This window comes from Vigna radiata, chromosome 6 (assembly GCF_000741045.1).
Source record: "Vigna radiata var. radiata cultivar VC1973A chromosome 6, Vradiata_ver6, whole genome shotgun sequence".
NCBI classification, from domain to species: Eukaryota; Viridiplantae; Streptophyta; class Magnoliopsida; order Fabales; family Fabaceae; genus Vigna; species Vigna radiata.
The window spans coordinates 32,272,817-32,295,146 of NC_028356.1; the positions used below are offsets into that span (position 1 = coordinate 32,272,817).

Consider the following 22,330-nt stretch of genomic DNA (forward strand, 5'->3'; position numbering starts at 1 on the left):
TAAAATATTTAGTCTTATAAAATTAAAATCATATTTTTCAAATTTTAATTTTAAACATAATTATTTAGTACATAAATAAAGAATTCATATAATAGTTTGAAAAAAGTAACATTAATTTATTATTTTTTCAAAATTATTGAATAACAGTTTTTTTTTTAAAATAACCTTAACTCATTGCATATTAATTTTATCATCAGGATAATTTGATAATATTTTTTTATTATTTATTTATTGCATAGATTAAATTACTTATATATTTTCATAAATTTTATTTCTAAATTTACTTACTTTCATTTCCAAATTTCTTAAAACAAACATAATAGACTTTATTTTCTAATCCACTCAAATTCATCTACTCCGTCTAAATTTATATTCATGAAAAACACACGTTAAAAGTGTGGTGCAATAGTTTTGAAAATGCGTATAAATGTTTTGCTTATGAGCATGTTACCTCCATATTATTAGAATTAATTTTAGTACTACAATTTGAATGATTTGTGATAAAATGGTTATATATATATATATATATATATATATATATATATATATAATATGTGTAATAAACACGTATAATTTACGAATATTATATGTGTATATGTTTGTTGAGTTAATAAAAATAATATCTTGAGTCATATGGAGTTAGTAATACTGACTATTTAATGAACTATAAATTCAAGGTTTTTAGACACTCCAATTCAAAGACATTTTAAAGTGATCTTAAAAACCAGAATCTGATACAAAATTGTAAGAGTAACATAAGAAGATCGATATGTGTTGCATTTTTAAATCTTTTACTATTACAACTTTTTATCCTTTTCTTTATCAAAATAATTAAATTAATGATGAAAGGAAGAATAAAATTAAAATGATATTTTAATATCTTTATGTTTCAACCTATTAGACTATATCCAATTCTTATAATTTCCAAGTTCCACTAACTATTTAAGAATGTAAATTGATTGTTTGACCTTCTGTCACTGTTTCATCTGGATATAGAGTAGGCTTTGGAGGTATTTCTAGGTCTTCAACGTTCCCTTCAAGCATTTCCACTACTCTATTCATTGAAGGACGATCATTAGGTTTCAATTGTATACACCATAAGGCTACTATGATCATCTTCTTTACTATCTTTTTCTCATCTTCTGTCACGTCTTCCATTTCAATATTTTCATCTTCTCTAATGTGATTATAAATCCATAATGGATAGTAAAGTTGACTTGAGTGCTCTGCATGGGGATTTAGATTCTTCCTTTTGCTTGACATCTCCATTAAGAGCATTCCAAAGCTATAAACATCAACTTTATTGGATATTCCTCCAATATTATTATAAAACAATTCTGGAGCTATATATCCAATGGTTCCTCTTGCTGCAGTCGTTGTAACAATGCTGTTATGTATTGAATATTGCTTTGCCAATCCAAAGTCGGAGATCTTTGGAACAAAGTTTTTATCTAGTAGGATGTTGTGGGGTTTAATATCAAAATGCAAAATCTTCATCTCACACCCATGATGGAGATAAGCAATCCCTCGAGCCACTCCCACTGATATATTATATATTCTTTCATAGGTTAAATGGCCACTTCTGTCTGTTGAAAAAATAAATTTGTCGAGAGATCCATTAGGCATGAATTCATACACAAGATAACGCTTTGAGCCATGAACACAAAACCCAATTAACTGTACCACATTTTGATGATGTATTTTTCCTATGATTGCAACTTCACTGATAAAATCTTGTCCTTTCCCTTTAGATTTATCTAATATTTTGATTGCCACAGAAGATCCAGTGCGCAACTTTCCCTTAAAGATAGAGCCAAATCCTCCTTCACCTAATTTCTCTTTAAAACCTCCAGCCATCTTCTTAATATCGCTGAATGAGTATCTAATAGGCGCGAAATTATTTTGTCCAAGGTAATTTTCAATATTTTGATACATTGATGCATGTCTTTTCCGCCATTTGCATATCAAGAGTGCAACAATAAGTAGTAGTCCAAACAAAGCTCTGATGCAAGCCCATGCCTTAAAGCCCAATATGCTAAATGCTGCAAGTAAAATTTGGTTGAGTGAATCAATATCATGGTAAAGAATAATTTCATTTACACCCTTAATCTAAATACGGTTAAATAAACTTAAATTTAAGAAAGTATATTTATGTAACTTCGTAGGTCTTTTGTTTTCTAGTTTCGGTTTTGCTGTAACAACTAGGTAACAGTTAGTGGTCATTTATTTTAACACCCGGTCATTTAAGAGATATTTAGTTTTTCTGTTTTGTAAGTGGCTATTTTAATAGCTTCTATCCCAATCAATGAATGAAGCGCAATAGACTTTTTTGCAGAATATATTTTCTTTGTCCGCGACTTTTTTTTGCAGAATATATATATATATATATATATATTTTTTGTGTGAGATTATTTTAACAAATACAATAAGGTATATATTAAAGTAAAAGATTACTTTGGTTCTTAAAAAATTGATACTGTACACATACTTTTAGACAGTAACGTCGTAATGAGAAGTTGTCTGTACACCACAGGGATGGAGGAAGAGAATTTTGAGAATTCTAAGAGAAAGTCTTCACATAACGACCTGTTTCTAAAAAATCGTTTCTAAAACTAAGCGTATCATTGAATAAGGTTGTCATAAAGCATCAAAACTAATTCTTGTTATCATTCCCAGTGGCCAAAATAAAGCATATCAAAATTTTTGTCCTGATAATTATGTGTGAATGAATTACTCATGAACTTTATATATCTCTCTCTTACAATTAAAGCATAGGTAAATTAAGACGATAAAAATTCGTACCTGCCAGCATATCCAGTAAACCTGTACATCACAAAAAGAAGGAAAGCATAAATTTCACTATTTGCATATAATTTCATAAAGCTATAATGAATGATGTTTTTACACGAGCATGATGAGTTCTCATTGATACATGTGAAATATAGAAAATAATGAATTATTACCTTCTTTTCTTTCTAAAAATTGATTGAATAAACGGAACAATGGTTTATCAATAATAACCAATTTAAAATAATCTATCTGTCTGTGTGGTGACTCACCCAATGAGCATTGAAGCTTCTGTCTAGAACGGTTGAAATAGCAGAAGCCGAATCGACAGTGATGCTTCTTACAGGCGAGTTTTATCCAAGAGATCTCAAATCCATAGGCGAGAGCCATGTGAATGGCAGCGTAGGAATGGTTATTGAAAGTCCTGAACGATGTGGGAGCAACAAGCTTCACGTCACACCCAACTTCTAAGTCCTCAGCTTTTAGGTCTCCACCCACTGCATATGCATAACCATTGGACTCCCACTTCACGCACTCACCACTCTCCACATACTTTCCGTTCTCTCTCACCGAATGGTTACAGTTCAGAAACACTATATGCTCGAAACTCAGATATTCCCAATTACGATCCGGACGTAGACCGGCTTGGTATGGACCCATGTTGTTCGTGTAAGTATCAGAGAAATTGGAGCGAGAGAGGGAACGGAGAGGAAGGGAGGAGCAGTTATGGAGTTGAAGTGCAGGATCAACCACTCTCACTTTGTATTTGTTGTAGTTTATTGCCTGCACATGATATTGTGCAGAGTGCAGATACAACACCGTAACATTATTCTGACAACCAAGCTCGTACCTTTCGTCACCACAATTCTCTGGGTCACCTTGTAATCGAAAGGGATAAGAGATGTGGGTGATATTGCCACAGGAAGAAGGGAGACAAAGTTGTTTTTTGTTGGTTGCACAAATATGGTGGACTAGAAGTAGCAGTACGAGGAACAATGCTCTCTCTCTCCACATTATGTCTAAACTGTTTTTCATTCAATTCAAGAAGTTAGATTTTGATATTTAAAACAACACAAACTCAACTATATATATAGATATTGTAGGAAGACTTGTGATACTTAAATCGTAGGGTTTGACTAAGAAACAGCTTTCTTTAGTTCCTAAAGCCATCCTAGATTGTCTTTTTTTTGGAAGGTTTTATTAATACGCTGTCTGAAAGAAATTTTAGGGAATTAGTTTGAGAACATAATTAACAAATGTGGATTATTTAAATAAGGACAAAAACTTAAATATATTGTAATAAAGGATGGAGAAGTTATCGAAATAAAAATTTTATATGCTGATTGAAAAACAATGTTTATATAATGTACTTAAATTTTTCTTTCTACTTTAATTTGCAAATTGTTCAAGGACTAGTACTTGACAATTAAGAAAAAGAAGAAGAAAAGATTAAGAATGAGAAACAAAAGTTCGTTTTCCATCTGCATTAACGTAATTCAGAGTCAGGCTTTCAATTAAGAAAATAGTGTTTCTACAGTGTTTAGATCAAATATAATGTTTGTTTGGATAAGAAACTTCAACATGTGATTGGTACGTACATATTGTTTTCATGATTCCCCATCCCAATATATGGCCTCATGATCTTTTCCTTGTGTTCAACATATTCTTCTTGGACATGGAGCAGGAAACAAATAATACATTAATTTTAACTAAATTTTTATTATATTATTTCTAACATTTAAAATACAATTGATATAAGTGGTTAATATTATATTCAGTCAGAAACAAAATTAATATAGTTGGATTGCAAACATCATGCTGATAATTTATTTAAATTTGAATATATATTTTTATTTTCGTGCTATAATTTTTTAGTCGTTAATTCCACACGTAACCCAAAATTCCTGCTCGCTGTTCAACTCAATAATTAAAAGTGCGTTTCGAAGAAAATGATAATATGAGAATTCCAAGCTGAATATTCCTTCTACATCTTTATCTGATATTTGTTAATTTTTTGAGCCGCAATTATTGTAGTGTGTATGAACACTCCTCCAAAAAATATAATGTGACGATAACTCGTGGACTTTGACCTTCCCAAAGTTTTGACCTTCATAAAGGTACGTAATGAAAGTTAACAACTCCGATAATTGATAGAATTCAACACTCGACTTAGCAATATATAGGATTAGCCGGGAGATGATAGAATCCTCTCTCATCTGCTTTCACATTATATGTTCATCATGCCAAATTAACAAAAACTCTCTTTAAAACTACTCTAATTTTATTTTTAATATTACTCCAATTTACTTTTTACATCTATTTAAGTTAGTACTTATTTATTTTTCTTAATTTATTCTTTTTTTGATATTTATTAAAATTTGTGTTAACCTAACAAACTTTATTCTTATTTAATTTTAAAATTTATATTTTGTTAAATTAGTCTTGATTTAGCTGTCTAATTTATTTTTAATATTTAACTGTATTTTTATTTTAATATTTAACATTTCAAGTTAGCAAATTATTCTGGTAATGTGTTCTTAATTTAAGATCATGCATGGTGTGTTTTATATCTTAGCTTTAGTTTCAATATTTTATCCATTGTAAAATTAACTGCTAGTTGTCATGTATTATCATCTTTACTTAATGTAAAATTCAAGATAGGCTTTTGCATAAATTTTGCTACATATAATTAATGTTATTAATTTATCTTCTGTTGATTTTTTCACTCTTTAGCATATTTTTTTTCGTCATGTTTCAATTAAATGCATTGATATTATAAAAAATAATTTTTCTTTTGTTAAATGTGATAAATCCCTCGTTTGTGATGTTTGTCATTTTACTAAACAGAAGAAACTTCCTTGTTCCCATTATCAGTTTTATTTTTGAAAAATGTTTTTATTTTATACACATTGATATATGGGAACCTTACTCTAAACCTTCAATTCATGCATGTTAGAAAAAAAGAAGATGAACATTTTTCTTGTTTTGATGATGATGATTCATGGAGAAGTGTTGAAGATTTAAAAAAAGTTTGGATTCAAGAATGAAGACTTAAGAATTTAGATGTTAAAGTCTTGTAATTTATGTATTTTATTTAAATGAGCATACACTCAAGGAAAGTTTTATTTTTCATAAAAGCCTATAAGATAATCAATTATTACTATTGATAATTGATAATCGATTATTAGTGGTAATTGTAAATAAGCTTTTTAGTTTTTTGACCAAATTTTCAAAATAAGAGTCTATATATATTCTACTTAAACCTAATTTCAAAAGAACTTTTCACTAAGAGATTTAAGAGTTATGTACGTCTTAGATAAACTCTCAGTGTTTGTGAAAAAGGGACTTTGAAAAATCTAATATGGGTAGAGCGAGAACTTTCATTGAGTTTGTCTAAGTAATTGAGTACTGCTATTGTTGTTAGAAAAGTTGTTCATCCTTTGTGTGTCAAAGGAGATGTTTTAAACCTTACCTTTACTCTCTCTGATAGTAAGTTGTTGATTATTTGTAATGATTGGTTAATCCATCTTTTGAGAGATTAACAACTAGATGTAAAGTTTTTTTATTTGAACCAATATAAAACTATTTGTATAAATTTCTCTTTTCCTACACTCTTTATCTTTATTGTTGTTGTATATAAAGAATCAATCGGTTTATAAAAAGGAAAAATCTTTAAAAGGCATGATTTTATTAAGTAAACTAATTCACCCCCTTTTGGTTTTTGTCTACATGCGAACATTTCGTTGTGCGATTCTAACAATTGGTATCAGAGTTTGCTTTAATGGTTTTCCAATTTTTTGAAAATGGTAGAACAAAACGAAACCTTTGCTAAATGTGCTTCTATTAACATACCTCCACTTTTTACAAGTAAAAATGATCCATTATAGAAAGTTAGAATGCAAATCTTAATAGAGTCTATATTGATAAAGGTGTGTGCGATACTATTTTAAATGAACCATATATGTCTACTATACTTATGAATAATGTGCAGGAACCAAAGTCCTACTAAGTGGACTGCTGAGGAAAATAGAAGAGTTCAGATGTAAAAACTAGAAATATTATTTCATTTTCTTTAACCTTAGATGAATTTTACAAGATATTTATCTGTAAAAATACTCAGGAGATGTAGGAAGTTTTTCGAGTAACCATGAAGGCATAGAAGGTTAAGCAAGCAAGGAAGAACTCGTTGATTCATATGAGATGTTTCAGATGCAACAAGGAGAAACAATATATGACGTGCAGAAGGGCTTTACTCATATTGTTAATAATCTCTCTAGGTTAGGTAAAACATTTGATATTGATGAAACAAATCTAAAAATTTGAAATCTTTGAACAGGTCGACACAACCTAAAGTGACTACAAGAACGGAATCACAAAACCTTACACCATGTCTTTTGCAACACTCTTTTGTAAGTTTGAGAGAACGTGAACTGGAACTTGGGTGACTGAATAAAGAAGAAGACCAAGGAGATACAAAGAACTTGGCCGTTAAACCGAAAGTTGAGAAGTACAAAATCCCTAAGGAAGATGAAAACTTCAGATGACAAAAACTTGAGTCACATGATCAGAAAACTCAAGAAGTTCATGAAATACAAATGTAAGGAACAATTTAAAAAATGACACGAAGGAGAAACAAGGATCCTCTTCATAGTATAAATGTTATAGTTGCAAAGAAAAACGACACGTAAATGCAGATAGTCCAAACATTAGAAAGGATGAAAGAAAGAAAAGAAATTCTTCAAGAAGAAGAATGTTTATATTACTTGAGAGGATAATGAATCAAGCTCCTTAAGCTCTTCTGATGATCAAGGATAATGAATCAAGCTAACCTCAACTTAATGGCTAACAATGAATCATCTGGAAGTGAAGTAAGTATTTCTAGTTTTAATAATGAGTATGAAGACTTGCTTGATGCTTTTCAACCATTAATGCATGAATAAAAAAATTAGATATTACTCATCGAAAATTTAAATTATTTTTTATATAATTACAAGTTAAATTTGAAAAAGCTCTAGAAGAAGTTTTGATATACAATATTTTAGAAATAGAAAAGAAAGATGTTTCCAATGTTGAATGTGGATCGTGTAAGAGACACATGTTTGATATTGAAATTCTAGGAAGTTTTCCTAAAGAGACAACTAAAAATAAAAATGTTGAAAAACCTACATTTAAGAATTTTTTTTAAAAAAATAAATGTGTTTTTAAAGTTAAGAACCAAATTAAAAGAACTTGTAGGATATGGGTTGAAAAAGGAACAATTTATTCAAGGAATAAAAAAATGTTGTCACTTGCTTTTATTGTATGAAAAAGGGACATACGTCAAATAAATGAAATATCAAATCGGTTGGAGAAGTCAGGTCAAGGCTCTTATGAATATACAAGGCTAGGGAGAGGTCATCAAATTGGTAGATGCTAAGCAGATAACTCGTTTCGTGTTTGTTGGGGATGATTTGTATGGACAGTTATCCACACCCTACTAAAATGCCTATTAGAGGAGGAAGCTCAGTATATGCTAAATGATCTACACAACAACATTTGTGGTCTTCACCCCGAACAACGTACACTTAAAGCAAGAGCATTGCGAGTTGGATGCTACTAGCCAACGATGGAGGAAGATTGTTAGGTCTTCGTGCAAAAGTTGTTTGGAGTAGGGCAAAATAACATCAAGGTGCTACCGTCTGAGTTACATAACATTATATCTTCCTGGCCGTTAGCTTAGTAGGGGATGGGTATAGTCGGCCCCTTCCTGACCGGTCGGTCACAAAAGAAGTTCTTGCTAGTTGTCATTGTTTACTTTACCAAGTGGGTGGAGGCAAAGCCATTGGTCACCATCACAACGCAATAGGTGTAAAAATTTGAATGGAAAATCATATATTATTTTGGTCTCCCTTGGACGGTCATAACCAATATTGGCAACCAGTTCATTGACAAGAAATTAACTGAGTTTTTTAAGAACTTGGGATACATATAACTAGCTTAGTCGAACACCCCCAAACAAATGGTCAAGCTGAAGCAGATTACAAAACCATTATGGTCAAACTCAAGCGATGTTTGGGGGACCCAAAAGGAGTATTGGTTGATGAACTACCCGAGGTTTTGTTTGTCGATCGACATGACTTAAGAAACTCCTTTCAACCTCACATTGGTACTGATGTCATGCTTCACATAAAGGTGGGCAAACCCTTACTTCGAAGACAAGTAGAGGACATGGATCTCAATGAAGCCTATCTTAGAATGGAACTGGACACCTTCCAAGAAAGGAGAGAAGCAACAACCGTGAAACCATAAGCATACAAGAGAGTGATTTCCCGAAGATACAACACCAAAGTTTGGCCCATAAGTTTCAATGAGGGAGACTTAAAGTGGAGAAATACCTGTGATCCACGCAAGAAGCCAATATGCGAAAAAACTACTGCCCAACTGGTAACGATCGTTTAGAGTAGTAAAAGACCTAAAGAATGGTGTATACCGGTTGGAACACCCAAGCGAGAAGACCATGCCTAACACATGTGTTAAGACAAGATCGTCTAAGAAAGTGACTAAGATCGTTTAAAGCATCTCTAGTTTTGAAGTTTAACAAATAACATTTAACGAAATAATCTTGGGTAATCAAATATTTAAAAATATAAAAGAAAATAGATACAAAGAACAAAATCACATTCTCTTATGTTTGAAAAAGATAAAATGTCTAAACAACTAGAAAATAGACATCATAGAATCATGAAAAAGATGTCTAAAAAAAGATGTCTTGACATTAGAAGCATCTATGTGTCAAGTCAAATTAAAGTAAAATCAATGTTACATCTAAAGCTAAAAACAGAAAAAATAAGCTGAAAGAACATAAAAAAATATAAAGAAAAGCCTACACAAGTTTTATGCATCATTTCTCATGCATTGAAATAGAAATTCGAATAGAAAAGTTAGTTTTCTTAGTTCAAGTTCATGAAATCACTAGTAAATTTAGGATAATTTTAACCATACATATTCATACACCATTTGCATACATTTTTAGAATCATTTTAGGTTCATTTTGACTGTAGTTTATGTTTTTCCCACAACTACTCTCTAAACTCGAATATCACACTTTTACACCAACTTTCACAAAGTTATTTTTTTTTTTGATTATGATATCTTGAGTAACTTCCTCCTACATTAGGAGAAAACAAATTTTTTAATTAAGCCTACGCGATTAAGTGCTTGGCATCAACATAAGCCAATATATACACTTATTTTTTTATTTTAAATTTTATATTTTCTTAACCAACACTAATCAATATTTTATTAATATTAAATTAATTATTATTGTGTCTTTTTCTATCCACAATGTCTTATTTATTTATTAATTCATTTTTTCATTATTTATATAGCTTCAGCATAGCACGCACATAGACGCCTACGCGCATGCATTGGCGCACACATGTACTCATAATACACATGTACATATACATGAACTCAAATGCATGGGCGCATACATACACAGATGCAAATGTCCACACAACTCACCCACTCACACATCTTCACACACATACACAATTTACTTATGAGACTATATTTAATTCTTATAAATATTTCAAGTTCAGACAATATCCAATTCTTATAAAAATGTCAATTTCATACTAAAACCAAATCTTACAAAATTTTCGAGTTCCACTAAATACCTAGGAATATGAGTTGATTGTCTTTAAAACATATACATCCAACATAAGACAAATAAAAGCTTCAAAGATGCTTCTACTCTTCATGACCTTGATCATTCATTTAATTTAAGATGCATCATTGTTGGGAGCTATGCTCTTCATTTACTCACTAATATAACATTTGTTTTAACTTGTGTTATAAAATGGGTATTTGATCTTGGTGGAGAAACACACAAACACAAAACTCCAATGAAGATAAGGAAGTTTGTCATTCTATGTTGAAGATTTGAGGGTAAATCCTTTTCAAGAGGGAGGGAATGATGAAAAATCCCCTAGCTATAGTCAAGCACTTACGAGAGAGTGAAAGCAATCCATGAAGATGACATCATCTCTATCTTGTGGGCCACCTTTGGAGCGATCGTGAAGCATGGATTGAAGAGTAGTGTAGAGTATCTAGGCCATTGTATTTCCTTAAGTTAGACATTCAAACCAAGTGGAAAGTGTGTGCCATGTGTCATGCTTTCACTGGAGATGATTTAACTTTTAAAAGGTAACTTCATGGCAACTTAGGAGTGGAGAGTTTTTGCTTTTAGAGTGGCCACATGACACTCTAGGAATGGAGAGGAATGTGTTTTGTAAGTGGCCACATGTCCTTCCATCATTGGAGAGGATTTGTGGACACTTGTCAACTCCTGATAAGGCCTCATTTTTAGCCAGTGAGAGCAAAGGTGGGAGATTATGATTTTAGGGTTAGAAGGATACACCCTTGGTTTATAAATAGAGGTGTCTCCTTCCTTGCATTTCATCTTTGATGTTGAGTAATGTTATGTTGTCCAATTTTGGTCATATTACTCATCTTAGATCAAGACTAGAGCAACTCATGAGGTCCCTCTAGTCACATTCCTCCTTGAGTTGGCCTAACCTCTCTTGGAGCCTCCAAACACTATACCACCACCACCATATATATTTCTTAGAGTCTTTGAACTTCTATCTCATCCATACCTTAGCTCATCATCCTTCCTATATTTAACACCAAATTTCTACACCATTCATCTAAGGAAACATCCCAACATGCACATCTCCTAACTTTGACCCAACCTAGACAATACTAATTATTGACTTTAACATATATCAAATCCATTGTATTCTTCTCATTATTGACTTTAACATCCAAACTTATTCCTATGCATTTTAGATACCAATTACATGCGTCTTCAAACATTTTATAGGCAAAAATCGAACTTTGAAGCATTTTGAGAATTTTGTCTCGTCATCCATCAATTATGATTCGGTTTTTCTTATGATATATATTGGTAAAGACGAAACTTCTGATACATTATTATTTTTATTTATATATTTTTTAGGATACATAAAGGCATGAAAATTATGTTTTGACACCCAATAAATTTTACTCACTTTACATCTATTATTTTATCGTTCAATTTCTCTCTTTGTTTATAAATACAGAAAATAATTTTTTTAATGACCAAATATTTCTAAAAATGGATTGTCAAGTCATGCATATAATGTCAAAAAATCATTTATGAATTAAGTAACGTGAATAAACACTGGAATTATAGAAGAAAAAAATATTCTTTTATCATTTAACTACTATTTAAATTTTTTTATATAAAATGGTCTTAATAGAAGTTAATTTTTTATCAGTCTCCGATGATTGTATGTTAAAGAACTTGAAGGTAAACTCCTGAATCTCGGACACACTGGCCAATTAGGCAACAAGCCTACATTACAGAAAAAGTAAATAAACCACTAGTATTATGAAATGAAATAAACAAGACCCACTAAATACTTTATCTTTAATTTCACAAGAGCTTTGGCTAGAACAGCTAGGATAAACCTAGATGGAATATCTCATTGTTTAGGTTTGCCAATCAGTTTAGCGAGAATCCAAACGAACAGGCGCAGGCAATGAACAACAACGACGAGTCCCAGCAGTGCTAACCACACATGCATAACAATTACAAACATGGAGGTGGATGTGTGCCAAATAGGTGTTGGGCTGACCATTCGAGCACCAAACATGTAGGTAAGAGCGAGACTAGAGATGGTGACGCACATGCCTATTGACAAAAGCCAGTTGAAAAATCTGTAGTTTAGAGTGAGCCCACTAACAAGCCAGAGACAGACAGCTGAAGATGATATGAAGCATATAGTGTTGCAAACAAGGAAACTTCTGTAAAGTTCGGCATTTGTATAAGCTAGGACAGATTCTCCAGGACATGGGTTCATCCCTTTTGGACAAGCCACTACTCCAGTTTCTTGTGGCGGTCTAACGCCACCTGGTGGATTTAGAGCACTTTGAAAGGTTATTGTTGCGATTACCGTAGCAACCAAACTCAGGTTACCCCTAATGTCCTTCAACCAATTATCATTGTCCTTATGTGCCAGCCAGTTCCCTACCTTGTTCAGACCTTTTCTCCACCCTTTTGTCTCGGCTTTCTGCTCGCCTTCAACGTTCATCGTATGTAACTGTAACAACTATACTTTATGTTAGAGCTGTAAGCGTAATTAATATTTGATACATGTTTGTTATATTTCGTTTTGTAATGACCTGCAACCAAAGATTAAGGTTATTCTTTAATAAGGAAAGTAGTTGACACTTAAATTATTTCTACCGCTTCAAAGTTTCACATCAAGCTCCATACAATAGTAGAGTAAAGAACTAGAAATGAAAGAAAACAATACAGGATTCACTCGGGATGACAGAATCACCATTACCTTTCTTGTTTGATATGGTCGGTCGCTCACAAAGCCAGATGAACGGTGAACTGTGCTTTTTAGGACAGCAGACTCATATATATAGACTTGTTGCGAAAAGAATATTCTTCTGTTAATATCCGTGATCTCATGAGGTTTATAGAGCCACACTTGTGATAGAGTTTCAGAGATTTGTCGTATATAACCACTTGATATGCAGATTGACGCATTCAAATTACAACGTACATATAATTTATATATTGAAATTAAATATTATGTATTTGGTTTTAGCAGTTGAACGTAGTAATTAGCTGTTGATAGCATGTATGCTAAAATAATTATGTAGAATTTGAAAGATATTTTGATTCCTTTCATTAGTCTACGGTAACCCAAAATTCCTGCTCGCTGTTCAACTCAATAATTAAAAGTGCGTTTCGAAGAAAATGATAATATGAGAATTCACCTTCCTTCTACATCTTTATCTGATATTTGTTAATATTTTGAGCTGCAATTGTTGTAGTGTGTATTAACACTCCTCCAAAATATAATGTGACGATAACTCGTGGACTTTGACCTTCCCAAAGTTTTGACTTTCGTAAAGGTAATGAAAGTGAACAGCTCCGATAATTCTTGATAGAATTGAACACTTGACTTAGCAATATATAGGATGAGCCGGGAGATCTTCTCTCATTTTCTTTCACATTATATGTTCATCAGGCCGAATTAACAAAAACTCTCTTTAAAACCACTCTAATTTTATATGTAATATTACTCTAATTTACTTTTAACATCTATTTAAGTTAGTACTTATTTAATCTATCTTACTTTATTCTTTTTTTAATATTTATTAAAATTTGTGTTAACCTAACAAACTTTATTCTTATTTAATTTTAAAATTTATATTTTGTTAAATTAGTCTTGATTTAGCTGTCTATTTTTTTTTTAATATTTAACTGTAATTTTTTTTTAATATTTACAAGTAAAAATGATTCATTTTAGAAAGTTAGACAAAAAATCTGAATAGAGTCTATATTGCTAAATGTGTGTGTGATGATATTTTAAATGAAGCATATATGTCTACTGTACTTGTAAATAATATGTAGGAACGAAATTCCTCTACTAAGTGGACTGTTGAGGAAAATAGAAGAGCTCAATATGATGTAAAAACTAGAAATATTATTTCATTTTCTTTAACCTTGGATGAATTTTACAAGATATTTGTTTGTAAAAATGCTCAAGAGATGTAAGAAATTCTTTTAGTAACCATGAAGGCATAAACAACATCAAGCAAATAAGGATGAACTCGTTGATTCAGAAATATGAGATGTTCCAGATGCAACAAGAAAAAACAATATATGACGTGCACAAGGGCTTTACTCATATTGTTAATAATTTTTCTAGGTTAGGTAAAACATTTGATACTGATGAAACAAGTATAAAAAATTTGAAATCTTTGAACAGGTCGTCACAACCTAAAGTGACTGCAATAATAGAATCACAAAACCTTACCACCATGTCTTTTGCAACACTCTTTGCTAAGTTTAAGAGAAAGTGAACTAGAACTTGGGCGATTGAATAAAGAAGAAGACCAAGGAGAGAGAAAGAATTGAGGAAGATGAAAACTTCAGATCACAAAAATGAGTCACATGATCAGAAAATTCAACAAGTTCATGAAATCTAAAGGTAAGGAACAATTTAAAAAAGGACAAGAAGGAGAAACAAGGATCCTCCTCAAAGTATAAATGTTATAGTTGCAAAGTAAAAAGGCACGTAAATGCAAATTGTCCAAACATTAAAAAGGGTGAAGAAAAGAAAGAAAATAAATTCTTCAAGAAGAAGAATGTTTATATTGCTTGGAAGGATAATGAATCAAACTCCTTAAGCTCAAGCGATTCTGATGAGCCAACAAATGTCTGCTTAATGGCCAATAGTGAATCATTTGGAAGTCAAGTAAGTATTTCTAGTTGTAATAACGAGTATGAAGATTTGCTTATGCTTTTCAACAGTTACTGCATGAGTAAAAAAATTTAGATATTATTCATAGAAAATTGAAATGAATTTTAAAGAATTACAACTTAGATTTGAAAAAGCTCTAGAAGAAGTTTAGATAAATAATATTTTAGAGCTAGAAAAGAAAGATGTTTCAAATATTGAATGTGAGTCGTGTAAGAGTCACATGTTTGATATTGATATTTTAGGAAATTTTTTAAAAAGGAAACTAAAAATAAAAATGTTGAAAAACCTACATTTAAGAAAAAAAAATTTAAAAGTAAACGTGTTTCTAAAGTTAAGAACCAAATTAAAAGAATCCGTAGGGTATGGGTTAAAAAATGAACAATTTATTCAAGGAATAAAAATGTTGTAACTTGCTTTTATTATATAAAAAATGAACACATATCAAACAAATGTAATATCAAATCGGTTGGAGAATTCAGGTCAAGACTCTTATGAACAAACAAGACTAGGGAGAGGTTATCAAATTGGCATATGATAAGTGGATAACTCGTTTCGTGTTTATTGGGGAGGATTTTTACGTAGAGAATTACCCATGCCCTACTAAAATGCCTATCAAAGAAGGAACACAACGATATTTTTGGTCTTCGCCCCATATGACACACACTTAAAGCAAGAGCATTGCAAGTTAGCTCCTACTGGTCAACGATGGAGGACGATTCCTAGGTCTTCGTGCAAAAGTGCAAAATTTGTGAGGAGCAAAGCAATAACATTAAGGTGTTGCCGTTTGAGCTACACAACATTATATCTTCCTGGTCGTTCGCTTAGTGGGGGATGGATATAGTTGGTCCCTTCCTGACCAGTAGATCACAAAAGAAGTTCTTGCTGGTCGTCATCGATTACTTTACAAAGTGCGTGGAGGTAATGCCATCAATGACCATCACAACGTAAAAGGTGCAAAAAGTTGTACGGAAAATCATATGTTGTTTTGGTCTCCTCTAGACTATCATAACCAATAACAACAACCCTTTCATTGACAAGAAATTAGCTGAGTTCTATAAGAACTTGGGCATCATACATATAGCTAGCTTAGTCGAACACTCATAAACGAATAGTTAAGCTGAAGTGATTTACAAAATCATCATGGTCGAACTCAAGCGACGTTTGGGGGACCCAAAAGGAGTATGAGTGGATGAACTACCCAAGGTTTTGTGGGCATGTCGTTGTTTGCCACTCAATATGACTGGAGAAACTCTATTTAACCTCACGTATGGTACTAATGCCATGTTTGCCATGTTTCACATAGAGGTTGGCAAACCCTCGCTCCGAAGACAGGTAGAGGACATAAATCTCAATGAAGCCTATCTTAAAATGGAATTGGACACCTTCCAAGAAAGGAGAGAAGCAACAACTGTGCGACCATAAGCATATAAGAGAGTGGTTGCTCGAAGATACAACACGAAGGTTTGACCTAGAGGTTTCAATGAAAGAGACTCAATATGGAGAAATACGTGTGATCCACGCAAGAAACCAACATGCGAAAAGCTCATGCCCAACTGGTAAGGACTGTTTAGAGTAGCAAAAGACCTAAAGAATATTGTTACTAGTTGGAACACCCAAGTACGAAGACTGTGCCCAAAAATGTTGAAAGATATCTTACTGAACACACTCTTGAACTCAACTTTGTGCTAAACGAAATTTTCATCCAATGATGAAACTGTCATGGAACACTTGGTTTCTCGCTAGAATGCTGAAACGATCAAAACCTTTTTTAACATAAGAAAACCCAACTGACACCCATCCACCTGTTGCGATAGCCTCGGGTAGTTAATTCAGATATTTCCGTTAATCTCATTGAGTATAATTAAGTTTTCGGTTCAATGTTGATTTCTTGTTACATTTAGTGTTTTACAATTTTAGTAGCACTGCGTTAGACTAGCTTATTAGTTCAAAACACCAACATTTGTACCAATGTACTATCCATTATATTAGTTTCACATACATACACGTTTGCCTTTGGTTGTTTCCTGCATCTCAACTTTGCAATTATGGTTTGTATATGCGATTTTGTTGTTTTGATGTTATATATTTGTTCTAAATATGTGTTTTTAGTATTATTGGTACTAGAAACATGTTTATATTAATTGCATTGTAAAATCTACATGGTGTTTTCTTGTAGACATTTTATCCAACAGTTTGTATTTTAGCATTTTTGCATCTTTTCATTGATGTTTAAAGTTCGTATTACCTTAAATATAACCTTCTTAATATATATAATCTATGAATTCATGCATCATTTTTCATGCATTAAAATAGAAATTCGAATAGAAAAGTTAGTTTTCTTAGTTCAAGTTCATGAAGTCACTAGTAAATTTAGGATAATTTTAACTATACATATTCATACACCATTTGCATACATTTTTAGAATCATTTTAGGTTCGTTTTGACTGTAGTTTATGTTTTTCCCACAACTGCACTCTAAACTCGAATGTCACACTTTTACACCAACTTTCACGAAGTTTTTTTTTTTTTTTTGGATTTTGATTTCTTGAGTAACTTCCTCCTACATTAGGAGAAAACAAAATTTTTAATTAAACCTACGCTATTAAGTGCTTGACATCAGCATAAGCCAATACACACACTTATTTTTTATTTTAAATATATATTTTCTTAACCAACGCTAATGTATATCTTATTAATATTAAATTAATTATTATTGTGTCTTTTTCTATCCACAATGTCTTATTTATTTATTAATTCATTTTTTTCATATTATTTATATAACGTCAGCATAGCACACACATAAATGCATGCACTCATAATACACATGCACATATACATGAACTCAAACGCATGATGTCCACACAACTCACACATCTCCACAGACAGAGACATACACAATTTACTTATGAGACTATATTCAATTCTTATAAATATTTCAAATACAGACAACATCCAATTCTTATAAAAATGTCAAGTTCAGACTAAAAGCAAATCTTACAAAATTTTCAAGTTCCACTAACTACTTAGGAATATGAGTTGATTGTTTGACCCTCTGTCACTGTTTCATCTGGATATAGAATAGGTTTTGGGGGTATTTCCAAGTCTTCAATGTCTCCTTCAAGCATTTTCACCACTCTATTCATTGAAGGACGATCGTCTGGTTTCAATTGTATACACCATAAGGCCACTATGATCATCTTCTTTACTATCTTTTTTTCATCTTCTGTCATATCTTCCATTTCAATATTTTCCTCTTCTCTTATGTGATCATAAATCCAAAGAGGAAAGTAAAGTTGACTTGAGTGTTGTGCATGCGGATTTAGATTCTTCCTTTTGCTTGCCATCTCCATCAAAAGCATTCCAAAGCTATAAACATCAGCCTTATTGGATATTCCTCCAATGTTATTATAAAATAATTCCGGAGCCATATATCCAATGGTTCCTCTTGCTGCTGTCATGGTGACAATGCTATTATTTATTGAATATAACTTTGCCAATCCAAAGTCCGAGATCTTTGGGAGGAAGTTTTCATCTAGTAGGATGTTGTGAGGTTTTATATCAAAATGCAAAATCTTCATCTCACACCCATGGTGGAGATAAGCAATCCCACGAGCCACTCCAATTGATATATTATATATTTTTTCATAGGTTAAATTTACACTTCTACCTTTTGAAAAAATAAACTTATCGAGAGATCCATTTGACATGAATTCATACACGAGATAATGCTTTGAACCACGAACACAAAACCCAATTAACTGTACCACATTTTGATGATGTATTTTTCCAATGGTTGCAACTTCATTGATAAAATCTTGTCCATTCCCTTTAGATTTACCTAATGTTTTGATTGCCACATAAGATCCACTGCGTAACTTTCCCTTAAAGACATAGCCAAATCCTCCTTCACCTAACTTCTCTTTAAAACCTCCAGCCATCTTCTTAATATCACTAAATGAGTATCGAATAGGTGCGAAATTATTTTGTCCAAGATAATTTTCAATATTTTGATACATTGATGCATGTCTTTTCTTCCATTTACATACCAAAAGCAAAACAATCACCACCACCAATATCAAAGCTCTTAAAATCAAAGTCCATGCAATATAGCTGAGTATGCTAGATACTGCGAGAAAATTTTGCTTGAGTGAATAAATATCAAGGTAAAGAATCATTTGATTTTCACTGTTAACGTAAATACAATAAGGTATATGTTAAAGTAAAAGATTACTTTGGTCCTTACAAATTAACGCTATACACATCCATTTAGAAAGTAACGTCGCAATGATAGGTTTTCTTTACAAGAGGGATGTAGGAAGAGAATTTTCAGCACTCAAAGTAAAAGTCAATCACATAAGGAACATTTTTAAAAATTGTTTCTAAAACTAAGTATATCCTTAGAGCTGTCAAAAGGGGTAATTCGACTCGACTCGACTCGGCCCGACCTACCATGAGTTGGTCACTAAGTGAGACAACCCAACCTGGCTCATTTATGGGTGTTGCTCCCTACACCTCCCCAAGTGGGACCTGTACCTCCCCATTAATTTAATTTATTTCAAAAATATTTTACACCTCCCCACTATTTTCTTTTATTCCAAAAATACCCTACACCTCCCCATTATCCTTAACATTCTTTCTCTTTCTCTTTCTACATTAATAGAGCATTTACATGGCTCATTAATGGAGCATTTATATGACTTAAATTTGAATATATTTTCTTAAATAAGTTTGATTCAATCTTATTTTGGTTGTTAAATATATTTTTTTCTTTTCAAATAACTTAATAAATGGTAAAAATTTGTTCTAAATTTATAGAAAAATGTTTATATACATGTATTTTTTTTTACATATATTATCTATAATTTTTAACATTATATTATGTTTTAACTCACCGACATGTTTGACTCAAATAACTTGAATAAAATATTTAATTTATTAGATAAATAATATAAAAATATTATTAAATACTTATAATATAAAAAAAAATTATTTGTTAAAGATTTAGAATTTATTTAGTTCTTTCGTCATTATAAAGTTAGTATATAATAATAATAATAATAATAATAATAATAATAATAATATATCATTATTTACTATTAATAGTATTATGTTTATTATTTTGTATTTGCATCTAACTTTTAATTTTATAAAATGGAGATGGTAGAAGTACTAATATTGAAGTTTCTTCTGAATTTTATATTTTGTAGTATGTTACAAATTCAAATCTGAAGCACGTGAATACTCCATTAGAGAGAGAAAGAGAAAGATTATTAAGAATAGTGGGGAGGTGTAGGGTATTTTTGGAATAAAGAAAATAATGGGGAGGTGTAAAATATTTTTGAAATAAATTAAATTAATGGGGAGGTACAGGTCCCACTTGGGGAGGTGTAGGGAGCAACACCCCTCATTTATTAGCTAGCCAGAAAAATTTAAACCCAACTCGACCCACCACGGGTTGGTGGGTAAACGGGTTGGCTCACTAGCCCATTTAATTAGAGTTTTTTTAAATAAAAAAAATTACAAATTTTCTATATTCAAATTTAAACAAATTTCACCCCCAAAAAATGATGTTAAACTGAAGACAATTCAAAATAATAATAAAAAGTACAATATAATCCAAATGTCATCCAAAAAAACATAAAAAACATACAAAAAAACCTGCTCCTTGAAGAATTTCAGGAAGTGAGAGTGACAACACCGTAAATAAGAGAAGTTCCGTGAGAGTGATTTCTGAAAGCAGAAGTTACATTTTTGGTATACACAGTGAGTGTAGAAAGTATTTTATGTTTTAGGGTTTCATAAATAAAATAATAAATTAAAGAAATAAAATTAGGTAGGTGGGTTGGCGGGCTAATCCGACCCATCACGGGTTCAATCCGCAGGAGTCAAATTTAAATGGGCCGTGTTAAAATCTGACCCACATAAAAAAATTCAATTTTTTTAAATCCAATCCGATCTGAACCTGTGGTGAACCGAGTTGGCTCACAAATTGTAACCCATTTTGACTGCTGTATATATCCTTAAGGATAAGGTCGATATAAAGTATCAAAAGTAATTCATATTATTCCTCAGTGGCCAAACTAAAGAATATAAATTTTTTTATCTGGATGATATTAAAATAAAATAGAAAAATCCTGTGTGAACTTAGTAGTCGCAAATTTGTATGAACTTTAGATATATCTCTTATAATTGAAGCTTAGGTAAATTAAGATGATAAGGATTCGTACCTCCCAGCAGAATATCCAAAATACCTGCTCATCACCCAAAAATGAAAGAAAGCATAAATTTCACTGCAGTTTGCATAATTTCATAAATCTATAGTGAATGAGGCTTTCTTTACAGCACTGACTAATACAGGTAAAAGATAGAAAATAATGAATTATTATTCTTTCTAAAAATCGATTGAATAATTAGAACAATGTTTTTATCAGTAATAATCAATCAAAAATAAATAATATATATATAATATTTATTTTGGGATCACTCACCAGTCCCGCATCGAAGCTTTTTCTTAGAAGAGTCGAAATAGCAGAACCGGTTGAGTAGACAAAGATTCTGACAGGCGAGTTTTGTCCACGAAATCTCAAATCCATAGGCGAGAGTCCTGTGAATGGCAGCGTAGGAATGGTTATTCATAGTCCTCAACGATGTGGGAGCAACAAGCTTCACATCACACCCAACTTCTAAGTCCTCGGCTTTCAGGTCTCCAGTAACTGCATATGCATAGCCCTTCGAGTCCCACTTCACGCACTCACCACTCTCCACATACTTGCTGTTATCTCTCACTGAATGCTTACAGTTCAGAAACACTATATGCTCGAAACTCAGAGATTCCCAATTACGATCCGGATCTAGACCGGCTTGGTATGGACCCATGCGATGCGTATAAGTATCAGAGAAATTGGAGCGAGAGAGGGAACGGAGAGGAAGGGAGGAGCAGTTGTGGTGTTGAAGTGCAGGGTCAACCACTCTCACGGTGTAGTTGTCGTAGTTGATTGCCTGAACATGGAATTGTTCAGAGTTCAGATACAACACCGTAACATTATTCTCACAACCAAGCTCATACCTTTCGTCACCACAGTATTCTGGGTCGCCTCGTAATCGAAATGGATAGCTGATGTGGGTTATTTTTCCACAGGAAGAAGGGTGACAAGCATGACTTTTATGCACTAGAAGTAGCAGTACCACCAATAATGTTGTCTCTCTCCACATGTTGTCCAAACTGTTTCTGA

At 32.0% G+C, this 22,330-nt stretch overlaps 3 protein-coding genes across 3 annotated transcripts; all 3 read right to left on the reverse strand.

Moving 5' to 3' along the window:
- Positions 1–942: 942 nt before the first annotated feature.
- Positions 943–3,801, reverse strand: LOC106763716 (rust resistance kinase Lr10-like). Its single transcript, XM_014647881.1, has 3 exons — positions 3,060–3,801; positions 2,803–2,823; positions 943–2,042 (listed from the first exon to the last, which is right to left on the reverse strand). Exons 1-3 carry the CDS (start codon positions 3,799–3,801, stop codon positions 943–945), a joined length of 1,863 nt encoding a protein of 620 aa, XP_014503367.1.
- Positions 3,802–12,246: 8,445 nt separating this feature from the next.
- LOC106764560 lies at positions 12,247–13,213 on the reverse strand. Its single transcript, XM_014648826.2, has 2 exons — positions 13,164–13,213; positions 12,247–12,914 (listed from the first exon to the last, which is right to left on the reverse strand). Exon 2 carries the CDS (start codon positions 12,903–12,905, stop codon positions 12,297–12,299), a length of 609 nt encoding a protein of 202 aa, XP_014504312.1. The 5' UTR covers positions 12,906–12,914; positions 13,164–13,213; the 3' UTR covers positions 12,247–12,296.
- Positions 13,214–18,073: 4,860 nt separating this feature from the next.
- LOC106764276 (rust resistance kinase Lr10-like) lies at positions 18,074–22,330 on the reverse strand. Its single transcript, XM_014648540.1, has 3 exons — positions 21,587–22,330; positions 21,326–21,349; positions 18,074–19,224 (listed from the first exon to the last, which is right to left on the reverse strand). Exons 1-3 carry the CDS (start codon positions 22,308–22,310, stop codon positions 18,122–18,124), a joined length of 1,851 nt encoding a protein of 616 aa, XP_014504026.1. The 5' UTR covers positions 22,311–22,330; the 3' UTR covers positions 18,074–18,121.

Bases quoted from the DNA above. Each gene is read 5' to 3' on its own strand.
- LOC106763716 (XM_014647881.1), bottom strand. From the start codon at position 3,801: ATGTGGAGAGAGAGAGCATTGTTCCTCGTACTGCTACTTCTAGTCCAC. The intron at 2,824-3,059 runs GTGAGTCACCAC...TGTGATGTACAG, and splicing joins GAAGCTTCAATGCTCATTGG to GTTTACTGGATATGCTGGCA. The intron at 2,043-2,802 runs GTACGAATTTTT...TTTTACTTGCAG, and splicing joins TTTACTGGATATGCTGGCAG to CATTTAGCATATTGGGCTTT.
- LOC106764560 (XM_014648826.2), bottom strand. From the start codon at position 12,905: ATGAACGTTGAAGGCGAGCAGAAAGCCGAGACAAAAGGGTGGAGAAAA.
- LOC106764276 (XM_014648540.1), bottom strand. From the start codon at position 22,310: ATGTGGAGAGAGACAACATTATTGGTGGTACTGCTACTTCTAGTGCAT. The intron at 21,350-21,586 runs GTGAGTGATCCC...GGTGATGAGCAG, and splicing joins AAAGCTTCGATGCGGGACTG to GTATTTTGGATATTCTGCTG. The intron at 19,225-21,325 runs GTACGAATCCTT...ATTTTCTCGCAG, and splicing joins TTTGGATATTCTGCTGGGAG to TATCTAGCATACTCAGCTAT.